Source organism: Gadus morhua, chromosome 17, assembly GCF_902167405.1.
Source record: "Gadus morhua chromosome 17, gadMor3.0, whole genome shotgun sequence".
Lineage (NCBI taxonomy): Eukaryota > Metazoa > Chordata > Actinopteri > Gadiformes > Gadidae > Gadus > Gadus morhua.
Window position 1 is genome coordinate 7,464,986 of NC_044064.1, and position 11,960 is coordinate 7,476,945.

At 44.9% G+C, this 11,960-nt stretch overlaps 1 protein-coding gene across 1 annotated transcript; it reads left to right on the top strand.

Moving 5' to 3' along the window:
- Positions 1–1,034: 1,034 nt before the first annotated feature.
- Positions 1,035–9,966, top strand: LOC115530038 (PC-esterase domain-containing protein 1A). Its single transcript, XM_030339218.1, has 7 exons — positions 1,035–1,381; positions 1,482–1,561; positions 2,295–2,527; positions 4,674–4,788; positions 5,337–5,628; positions 5,879–5,971; positions 9,067–9,966. The coding sequence occupies exons 1-7, from the start codon at positions 1,228–1,230 to the stop codon at positions 9,612–9,614; spliced, it is 1,515 nt and encodes a 504-aa protein (XP_030195078.1). The 5' UTR covers positions 1,035–1,227; the 3' UTR covers positions 9,615–9,966.
- The last annotated feature ends 1,994 nt before the right edge of the window (positions 9,967–11,960 follow it).

The window sequence follows — 11,960 nt, forward strand, 5'->3', positions numbered from 1 at the left end:
TTTAACCACCTGTCTTTGTAGATTCTAAACATAGATCTCCAGCTAAATAAAAAAAAGGCCACCATGCCTGATACTCAAGATGGGATCCAAGGCTCCTTATACCTTAAATTTAAGATGCCAACAGTTACTCTTGAATAACGGTAAGGGATGTTCATTTGATTTTCTAATGAAACAGGGATAACTTTGTTCATATAGCGGAGGCCCAAGGTCTAACTTTGAATACATTTTGAGATTCTTGACATTTGAGAATATTGAAAAAGGGTATTAGACCAATGTAGCTGTTTTCTTTGTCGGGAACAAATGTAACGGCAAAAAAACTATTTTGCCACACTTGCACGCATGCGCAATCGTCCGTAGTTCAGAAATGGACTGGGCTGTAGTGCCACCTGTCGTGCCTATTGATAATATTGTTTCCCCAATTTCAAAAGATAATTCGATATAAATCCCTAATGAATTATTTGTTTTGTTTAACATGACGCCTAGACTTCCAAAGAAACCAATGGGCATCAAAAAGGGCGCGTTTTGAGTAACCAAAGTCCCTACTCATAGAGTGGCGCATAAAGTCACGCCGTTTCCGGTAGAGCCCATGGGACCTATGAGATCTAAAAATATGAATGGGTTTCAACGGAGAGAAAGTAATTATTTTCTGGTCCCAGTCTTTATATGCCCCGGATTACACACATGTTGTTTGTGGATTTAAATGATCATTTTTCATCCAAAGCAAACTAAACATTTTCGTGAAGAAGTTTGATAATGTTACGTATTTTCCAAGGGGAGGATAAAAGCATCGAAAGAGGTGAAAACCATTAGTTGGGGCACGTGGATAGTTTCAGTTCGATGGGAAGATTGTCGGTCTTGTTCACCCCAGTCGCAGGGAGCGTGACGGCACATACGTGACATGCAGTCTTTCTCATTGTGTTTTCACTACAGCCTTTAACTGAACAATTGCACAATAAACGGTCAAACTCTTCTCCGTTTATTGAAAAATTATCATTATAATTATTTTTCGATCTCATAGGTCCCATGGGCTCTACCGGAAGAGGCGTGACTTCGCCACTGCTATCATCAAAACTCTCAACTGCAGCGGATTAAGCTAATTAACTTTTTCTCTGTCGCCTACGTTGCACCCGAGACGTGTCGCTTCCTCTGCACACAATCCAATCTGTCCTCCATTTCGCAAAATACAACGGTATTCAAGTTGCCGTGGTTTTAATCGTTAAAGAATACATGCACTCATCGACATGCAGTATTATCCTATTTGTGGACGGTTTTAAACATTTTTTTAAAAAAACAAAAGCTGTGAACATGCTAGGATTTGTGACATTAAATGAAGCCAGCCAACTGCTGCACAACAAATTTGTTGTGATTCTCGGTGGTTCAGGTGAGAAAATCAATAGTTTGCACTTTAATGCTGTGTACTTGAATCAGCTACGACACTAATACATTAATTAAAAACCCTTCCGATTACATGTGCGTTTCAGTACAGCGCTCCATGTACAAGGACCTCGTCCTGCTGCTTCAGAAGGACACGTTCCTGACGAGCTCTCAGCTGAAGTCTAAGGTGAAGTGGGCCATCGACGACACTAGCTCTACATATTGTCCCCCTGTGGGGATTAAAGCAAGGGGAGGCCATTTTATAGTTGAATCATTTTTTCTTTTCTCTTTAAAACCTGCCAGCAATAAATCAATCGGGGTCTTAAAAAATTCAAAATGTAACTATGCTGCTGTTTCAGGCCTGTATTAAACCTGCGAATCGTTCCAGTTTCCAACTAATTGAATGATATAAAGAGCTGCATGACTTTATTACGGTTGGATACTTTCTAAAGCTAGGTTACTTTGGTTGGTATCTCCAAAGAAGCATAGAAAGGCAATTTAATTTAGAAGCATTTTTTGTTGGTTTGTTGAAATTCTCTTCGCACCAAGACGGCAATCAAGAAATCCAATGCTCTTGACACATTTTCACAAAACATCTGTTATCTGGCTGCAGCAGACCTGCAATAAAACCATCCAATCATTTAATTCTGCCCGAATTAATCTTTTGGACGACCTAGCTGTCAGTCTACCTACATTGTTTCCAGTTGGCTACTTAAAAAAATCATGATTTCTCCAAGTTGCCCATACAAGCTTTAATATGTAATATCAGGAATGTGCATTTGTAATTTTGACTACTCATCCAACTGTCACAAGCATATATTCAGTAAACCAATGTACACAAATCTTCTTTATTTACTTTACATGTAAATCCCTTCAACTTAATTGGGCATGTGACTTAATCTCCCAACCTTTTCTAAAAGGGTGAAGCTTCATTTGAACACGACGGCCTGGTTGAAGGTGGCAGTCTCGGGCCCTTGAGCAATGGCCCCGACTACAGGGAGGTGCGTCAGTACCGCTCGGAGCACCACCTGGTGCGCTACTACTTCCTGAGCCGCGTCTACTCGCCCTACATGGAGAGCATCCTGGAGGATCTCCGCGGAGGCCTCAAGCCAGACCTCCTCGTCGTCAACTCCTCCGTCTGTGACGTGTCCAGGTATCCATCCCTCCCTACTCTGTATTCTGTTGTTGATGATGTGCTCCCCTGCTGGGATTCTGTGGTGTGTGTGTGTGTGTGTACACTTTTTAATGTATATATTTGTCCAGCTCTCTCCCAGGGCACTGGGATCCAATTATAAGTAACCTATTCCATTATGGTGATGGTAGTCTTTAGAAAAGTTTGTTGCTTGTGAAGTTTTCATCACAAAAAAAAAAGAATTGACTTGACTATTCTATTGACGTAAGCATGTTTTTTTTTATTGAGGTGGTTGTGACCCTGGCATGTTAGACTGACTAAGGTGGAGGGTTGCTCACAAAGGTCCTGAATAGTTGTGTGTAGAAAGATGAACAAACCAAATTTTTAAGAATTCCAGTCGCAGCTGCACGAAATATCAATAGCATTCCTGATGTCCTTGTTTTCTCATGGAATTGACTGGATTCTACAGCGTATGCAAGTCAGTAGCATTCTGAGGAACACATTTTCTTTGGAATCCCTCACATAACGCAGTATGTGTAATACACGTCGGAGGTCGTCCAATTTCAATGATTGCGCTTCGCTGTGAAGCTCGAGCGACTTGGGGTTTAGTGACTTGCTTTGCAAAAGTATGATAGAAATCCAACTTGAAGTGGCTTCACATTGGTTCTTCAACCGAATGTTTACTTGCATAAGAGGCTTGTGTTGAAGTAAACTTTGTTCTACGTCATGACAATTATTAGTTATTCAAGGAATTTACCCATTGTTATTCAAGGATTTATGTAATATTCCGGATAGGTGACTCTTATTGCTCAGCCCCTGATTTCGCAAAAGTGCTCAAATTTGTCTGACATTTGTGTTAACGGTAAGCACATCTCCAAACAGTTTGTTAGCATTTCGCTGATGGGGGGGCGATACAATTTGCAGTCAAACGCATAGCTCCGCTGCCCCGATGTCCGTGAGCATACTTGCCAGTGAGGAAGATGTCACATTATGAAATAAGGGGTTGATTAGGGATCTTATAAATAACTAATACTGTCATCATTTTTTGACTTCTGGGTACGTGTCCAATTATAACGGTTTGTGATCCATCTACTGAGCAGTTACTTAGGCATTTGGGAGGAATTTTGAGAGAATATATACTGTAGTTATTATCCACTACTAGTTGCTTGTGTGTTTTTTTTTTGGTGCAGTATGACTATAAAACTGAGCAAACGTACAGACATTTTAGGAAAGATGGTGATGTAGGAAGACGAATGAAAGTAGGCTCGTTTCGTGGAAGTTAAACCGCAACAGTTGTTTGGTCAGGAATGAGACTGTAACCATAGTGTAAAAAAAATACGATTTATTTTTCAATGCCACCACAAGCCAACTCTTCAAATGTGGCTAAAGTAAAAGGCAAGGCAAGGCAACTTTATTTATATAGCACTTTTCATACACAAGGCAGACTCAAAGTGCTTCACATATAAACATTGTCATACAATAATATAAAATAATAGATAAGTAAAAGAAAACGTATGCAAAGAAATGGGTAAAATAGAAAGTTCAAAAGGCATTTTAATATTAGAAAATAAATGCAAAGTTAAAAAAGCTTTTTAGAAAGTGCAATGTATTTAAGATTTATCAGAAAGCTAAAGCAAACATAAGTCTTCAGTCTTGTTTTAAAGGTGCTCAGAGTTGGGGCAAGTCTTACATTTCTTAAAAGTGCCATCAAGATGACAAGAGACGACGCTCCCTTTCCAGGTTTGGTAGCTCTATGAACCCATCCCAGGCCCCTCCCCTTTATCTCTCCACCAAGTCCAATTGCGTGCCTTGAGTATAGGAACAGCTCATGCTTGTCGGTTGTCTGTTTTCATTGAGATTCTTTGCAGCTCTCCTCCATCTCCTCCACCTCTGGGATTAAGCTCCACCTGTCTACGGAGAAGGAGATTATGTCCTCCAGGGCCCAGGCTCTCAATCCATAGTCCCCACCAGTGTCTAGACACTACTGGGGGGGGGGGGGGGGAGAATCATTATCCTGGCACACTTCATGGAGCCACTGTCCCCATGAAGGATCATTTGATGATATCTTATCGCCAAATATGTTGTCATTGTCAATAAATGCTGTGGTTCATGTCAAATAGTAGTCTCTCCTGGTTGAACTGTTGATGTAACCCTGCTGTTTCCGCAGTTACAGGTGTAGCCGAGACTGGTTACCCCAGTATCTCGGGAACCTCCATAAGTTCTTTGAGCAGCTGAAGGCGGTGACTACTGACGCCTGTATCCGGGTGTGGATCCTCAACACAGTAGGATGGCTTCTGTTCTCAGAGTTTCGATCCATTTCTGTGCACGACAAAATACAGATGATGCAACAAAAATGCATCACTCAATCCATGAGCATGAAACACAATTACAATATTTCTGCGCTGTGTTGATGGCAAATGCTTTTAGTATTGGAATGTTTCGCAACCCCATAACTATCACTGCAGATACCAAGCGACTCTGACTAGAAAATAATTGGCCCATCCTGAGCACAGGAAAGTGTACAAAGAATGAAGCAGAAATTCCATCCATCCCTCCACTTTCATTCCACTTCTCAAAAACAGCATTTTCTCTACAGTGGAAAATGGTGTTTTGCCTCATGCGGCGACAATAGGAAACATTGATACATATAGCGTATCGAGGCCGTCAATGTAACACGCGTCCACAAAGCTGCATGGGCGGCGTCGGCCATGTATTGTGTTGCTAAACGAGCGCAGCGGGGGGTTGATGGGTCTATTGCACACCCCCCTCCCCCCCCCGGGGACAATAAAGACTACCCTCTCCAGTAATATGGTGTGGTGTGATCCCGCAGACCGGGCACCTAAAGCTCAGCCTGCAGGGCACGGCCATGGAGGCCAACCTCTGCAGCGGCATGCTGGCCCGGGCGTACGGGCTGGACGTCCTGGACCTGCACTACCACTTCCGCTGCCTCCTGCCGCACGGCGGGCCCCACGGCGAGCCCTGGGACGGGCGCGCCCAGCGCTGGGCCAGCGCGCTCCTGCTGCACCACGTGGCGGCGGCCTGGGGGGTGGCGATGAGCCCTCCGCCGCTCCTGGGTCTCAGGCCGGCCAGCAGGGCCATCCGGGGGCCAGCGGGCCCGGCCGGTGGGTGTCTGAGGGGAGGGGAGGGGACTGGGACGGTGGGCTGGGGCTCGGAGGGGACTGGGAAGGTGGGCTAAGACAAAGATTTAGTAACTTCACCAGTGTTCCTCTCGACTGCTGGGGATTGAAACAGTCCAAAAATTGCCATGTAATGAAATATTTGCTTTATTTTATTCTTTTGGACATTTTCTACATGTTGGTTTTTTGCTCACTGAAAACCAGTACTCTTCTGCTTTTTTAAATTTTTATATAGCTTTCCCCAGCAATCACTTGCCTCCCTTCCAGTGGGATCATTGTCAACCAATCAGACGCCAGTTGCCCTCGTATAACATACCATCAAACCCAGGTGAGATATTGCCGCATGTTTATTTGTCATTTTGATGAATGCCTATGTTTACAATGTGTCTACGCCTCGCTTAAATCACTGTTTGCTATTCGCTGCTTTGTTCTGACAGCGTCTGCACCTGCTTCAAGTTTTATATTGATGAATTATCACCGTAACCTTATGTATTTTATTTGTCATATGCGTGTTGTAAATCCTCTGGCTTTTATTTGAAAAATTCCCCTCCTTTCTTTATAGGTTTTTACCGTTTTTCTTGGCCTTGATTGCCTTGACACCCCTAACGTAAGGGGTGTCATTGTTGAAGCCATTGGCAACAACAAGTGTGATAAAGTAGTGTAGAAAGAGACTTGACACTTTCTTCAGGCTCATTCTGAGTGGATCCCCAAACAACCTTCTAAACTCTTCTCATCGTGCCACTACTTTTTCTATTTTTTATTATTGGGTTGAGTACTTCAGCGTATACGCTGGGGGTCTAAAGGCACGCATTGGATCCCCCTCCCCACTGCTCTGACCTCTCCAACAGAGCCACCAGGAAAATCTTAATTTATCGCAAGTCTTCGCCGCCGCATAAAAACCCATCTCCGAGAAGGATCGGAGTGTTCAGCCGCGTTGTGCTTTGTTTTAAAAGCAAAAGTCCCCCCTCCCCCCCCCCCCCCCCCCCCCAGCCATTGAATAACTCAGGCCACCCAGCAGATAAAGCTCTAGCTTGCCTCAGTTGTATTGGGCTGCCAACCGAGCCATGTAAGCCCAGCCCCGCTTCAGTATTCCACCAAGCCCTCCAAAATGGTGCTTCAGGGGCCAGCTGGTTCTTGGTTAAGTTTTGTGTTGCTCTTATGTGTTTGCATGCGCTTAGTGCACCAGCTCCGCAAATTGTTTTCCACAGGTAACGGAAGTTGGTCAAAAATATGCAGAAGAAAACCTCCTGTTATGATCACTTTTAGTGGTTTTCAATCACTTTGATGCTATTCCGATAATCTATAATAATAGACAGAATAATTCAAATGTAACCTAGTTGTAATCAGTAAAATCCCATCATATTCTTGTCCCCGAGTACCTTGGTTATCGTTTTCATATTATTGCAACAGCATTTTTTTGAGATTGCTAAACTCGTAACGGAAAGGGACTATCTTCGTTCTATATTCCAACTTGCCATAGGTCAAGCCATCGTGCTGAAGACTGTCAGTTACTAATCTCCCCTGCACATCTAAGTCCAATTTAGGCTGAATGAACAGATTTGTTTTTTCCCGCACAATTACTGTATTCAACAGTGGTTAGGTCAGTTGAAGAAGTGACTGGCTTGCTAAATCCAACCAGTCAGAAAATAAAATTATTTAGCGTCCATAGTAGATGTGACTGAACCTTTTTGGTCCTTGCGCAGACTTGATTCACTGACCCATGACCTGTTTAAGGCGTTTCAATTTTCAAGGGAAATGCATTGCCATTTCTCATAAGCAAATATTTTTTCCTGCGAATGGATAGCAATTGTAAATTTGTCTATTTCTTCCTGGACATTTGAATCTTCGGATGTACTTTTATAGATGTACTTGTAAAGTACGACATGGTTATGTGAAAGTAGCTGCTACTACCAAACCGAAAGTAACCCAACTCTTCATCAGCCACTCATTACAAGTTGATATTGACATTATCCAGGTAGAATTTTACCCAACACCTGAAATCAGAGTGGTGTGTTTTTATAGGGTTTTATTATACAAATATAGATAATATGTTCATAATTCAGTAAATATTGTCCAAGGTTTCTCTATTGGCATAGCCCCATATGCCACCACGCGCAGGTGTGGTGGCATGAGACCCAAAGGGAACAGAAGGCCGGCTGAAGGCCGTCGAACCCTTTCATTGTGCACCAACAATTTCAGAATGGTTTAAAATCAGCAGTAGCGTAATGACTCCACACATTCCTTGAACTTCTCTTCTTTTTTTCCCCCTCCCTTTTGTTTTAAACAAGCCACTTGATTGCAAGGCGCCTGCATATTGCTGTATAAAAATGTGTCTTGCTGCACACTGGTTTTATTTAATACTTTTTTTTGGATGGCCCACTAGGCAATCAGAGGAGTCAGTCCTCAGAGAAGGGCTTTATTGATTGCAACAGGACAATAATGACCTCATTCAAGACGGACCCCTGAGAATTCACAATGGCTTACAAGAGCCTCTTTATGCGTCATTGCTGCCTCTCTCCCTTTTCACCAACCAAAGAATATGCAGACCATACTTCCTCAGCCTCTTGTATCCAGGCAACTGTTGCACGAATGGAGGGAACTTTTAGCGGTCGACCATTCTGCTGCATTATGGGATGCCTTGACCGCTCAGCAGAGAAGCTGGAACTAGTTCCTCTTATTACCTTTTCTGTGGTATATGGTATAGATCTGTAGCCAACAGCACTACCTAAATGCTTAGAAGGCTCTAACATAGAGTTGGGGATAGTATAGCAGACAAACATTTGTGTTCATGTTAACCATCCAGTCACTATTTTTCGACATCCAGGATGAAACTAATCAGTGACTCAGCAAATGTTACCCCTTTATTGGAATTGGTCATCCGCTTGCCCTTTCAGTCGGGCTGTGGTCTTTTTATAAATCGGAGGTCTGCCCACTCACGCTTCAGCTTTTCTGTAGACCTATTTGGGCCGGATTGGAATGACATTCATACAGTGTTTACGAGGCATGGTCATATCCATGGATTTGTTGATGCCTATTTCCCATTTTAATTTGGCGGCGATTTTTTTGTATTCGAGAACCCCATTTTCTTCCATTGCCATGGTTTTGATATCAAAACATGGGTCAGAGATGGAAGATTTGACCGAAAGCTTCAGAGATGTACAGAGAGACTGAACTCGGCAACGAGCACCGGTGTTTGAGGACCGCCGGTATAAACTCAAGCTAACCAAACTCGGGTGAGTGTTGTCAAATCGCTGCGTCCCCCCACTTGTGGAAGCTTGCAGCGGTCCTCGACTTAAGTGTTGCATGCATTTGACTGGGCTTGAAGCGAGCTCAAATAGCCCACAGTAACAGCTCGACAGTTGAACCCTTGTCTTTGACCCAGCGCTCCTCATTGATTTTAATATTTCCTCAAATGGGTCCTAGGAAAAGGCGTCCCACCCCTTCCTTGTTTCTGGCAGAGATTACCTGTGATGAGGAGGCGGGACGAGTTTCCCTCGCGGCTGGCCAGAGTGCACCCCTATCAACCCCCTCCCTGGAAGGTCAGACCCAGGCCCCCCCATCAACCCCCTCCCTGGAAGGTCCTGCCCCCCTGGCAACCGTATCAGCCCCCTCCCTGGAAGGTCCTGCCCCCCTGGCAACCGTATCAGCCCCCACCCTGGAAGGTCCTGCCCCCCTGGCAACCGTATCAGCCCCCTCCCTGGAAGGTCCTGCCCCCCTGGCAACCTTACCACCCACCTACCTGGCAGGTCAGGCCCCCCCATCACCCCCCTCCCTGGAAGGTCCTGCCCCCAAGGCAACCTTATCAGCCCCCAACCTGGCAGGTCGGACCCTGGCAACCGTATCACCCCCCTCCCCGGCAGATCATGCCCCCCTGGCAACCTTACCACCCACCTACCTGGAAGGTCAGGCCCCCTTATCAACACCCCCTTCCCTGGAAGGTCAGGCCCATGCACCCTGGGGGCTATTGGTGAGCCACACCCCTCACAACAGACCCATAACCCTGGGGGCAGTTGGTGAGCCACACCCCTCACAACAGACCCATAACCCTGGGGGCAGTTGGTGAGCCACCCCTCACAACAGACCCATAACCCTTGTCTGCCGAAGTCAGGAACTTTTATGAAGGAGCAGGACCACACTGTTGAGTGGAATGATCAAAGATTGGCATGTCCAATGTATTCTTTACCCTGGGGGAAGGAAATGTATTTTTTCTACCTGTATTTTACCATGTACTATAATGACTGTATTTTATGAATGTGTCTGTATTATGCAAAAATATTTTTCCAAATCTGATGTATTTGTTTGAGTGTTTCTTTTAGTCATAGTTATGTATAATGATGAATTAAATAAATATTTTAGATTGTTTCTCCTTTCAACATTTTGTGTGTCGTTGACATACACAGGAGGTTTGAAATATGTCTGTGCAGTATTAATATCCTGATGACTTGGAGTTCCACTAATACTTTCCCCAAGGTTCTTCCAGCCTGCCACATACACGTACGGATTCTGTCAGGTAACGTACCCGAGACTAGAGTGGAAAGGCCCAACACAAGGCGAGACGTATACTAATGCATTCGAGATGTAAAAAGGACAAGTAGCAGAAAGTTTGAGCAGAAGCCTGGTGTAAGGACGGCAAGACGCGCAAACTACCTAGCGTGTACTTGGCATGTAGTACATTGGGAAAGTATGCGGAGCCTAATCTTACCCTGTTTTTATGTCCTTTCGGAATACAGCTGCTTCCTTCATAATGGGTTCTGATTGGTTGTTGGCTTTTATTGTGGGGCCGTCTGGGCCCGTCGAAGGCTCTCCGTTACAAGTCACCATCTGTAGAACTGTTTGTTATAAGTCCAGAGGTAGGGTTTATATCCTTCCTCCCCTGACGGGACTGAATCCTATCCTGTTGTGTCGACCGTTCCGATTTACCAAATCCTTCCATGCGGTCGACCCAAGCACTGTTCCCTACAGGATCTCACTTCATTTGGTTGCCATTTGTCTCTCCTCCAGCAAAAGAAAAAAAAAAAGCTCTGATATCCGTCCCATCTTTGAAACGTGAGAGTTCATACCGATCTTCAATTAGGACCGGTAAATGTCAGGCAGCTTGTCCCACTGCTGGTTAGCACTACATCCCTGGGGGGGGGGGGGGGGGGGGGGGGAAGGAGAGGGACTGTAGTGGTACACTACACCCGTCCCCACACACATGCTCTTATCAACTACTGATTAGCTTCTGTGACGTTAATCGGAATTGCATTGCGTCTGGCCGACGAGCCCACCCCCACCACGAAGCATGGTGGTGGTGGGCTGGTAAGCCATAAATCTCATGCTAATGTCTTCATTTTAAATAGCCGTTATCAACGTAGTTTTGCTTGCATTTCATTACTGTTTGAAGCGCATCACGACGAAGTCTGATGCAAAAACGGTGCCAGCGATTGCTGCCTGATCATTATCACAGAGCTCACAAAGTTTTTCACATTGGAAGGTTTCTTCAGTTTCCGGAGCGCAGGGTTTGGTCCTGTGGAACCTAATGTAATATTGAGCTAATGTCTTGGATACTTGAACCTTGTCCACGTCTTAGTGGTGCAGTGGAGAGCACTGCTGTATAACCCTCTGGAGTCCAGGGTGAGTTACCTGTTTGGTAACTTTGAGTTAACCTGAGTTAGTCTCTTATTTCTATGTAATGTGAATTGTGAAGTCGGTATAATCTCCAAGCAAATCCTAGTAGTAGTAAATCCTTGTTGGTGAAGCGGTTAGTGTTGGTCAACATTCAGTAGACTCAGGTTTGAGTCCCCACTGACGGGGCCACCAAGAACGGGCCAACACCAACAGGGACCTCAACGTGTCAGCAGAACCCCTCCAACCTTCATTGGGGCTGGGGGAGGGTGTTAGAACCAAAGACCTCTTGCTAATTTTATTAGGGCGTATTATGGAAGTTCCCCCAGTCAATTTTTTAAAAGTCTATGATGGAGTCGGACTGACGGGACTTCAGGGCCGAGAGTCGTGTGCTCCACTCTGCTCCACCGAGACACAGGCCTAGGGTATAGTTGCAAACTATACTTGACCTTATTGTCCTCACATTGAAATCGTCAGGTTCCTATGGAGACCGCCCGTGGCAGCGCTTCTACAATGAAGTCCATTGGACGTAATCCAGGGCCTATATCTGCTGCGCCACGGTGACAGATCTGGTTGGAGGTTACATATAAAATTTGATACAAATGTTGTTAATGTCAGACTGAGGATTTCTAGTCACCAAGGTTGCCGGGACGTGAACCCCGGTTTTGAGTTGAAAACCAAGAGCGCCCTCTGCTGCACCACCGAGGCACTGT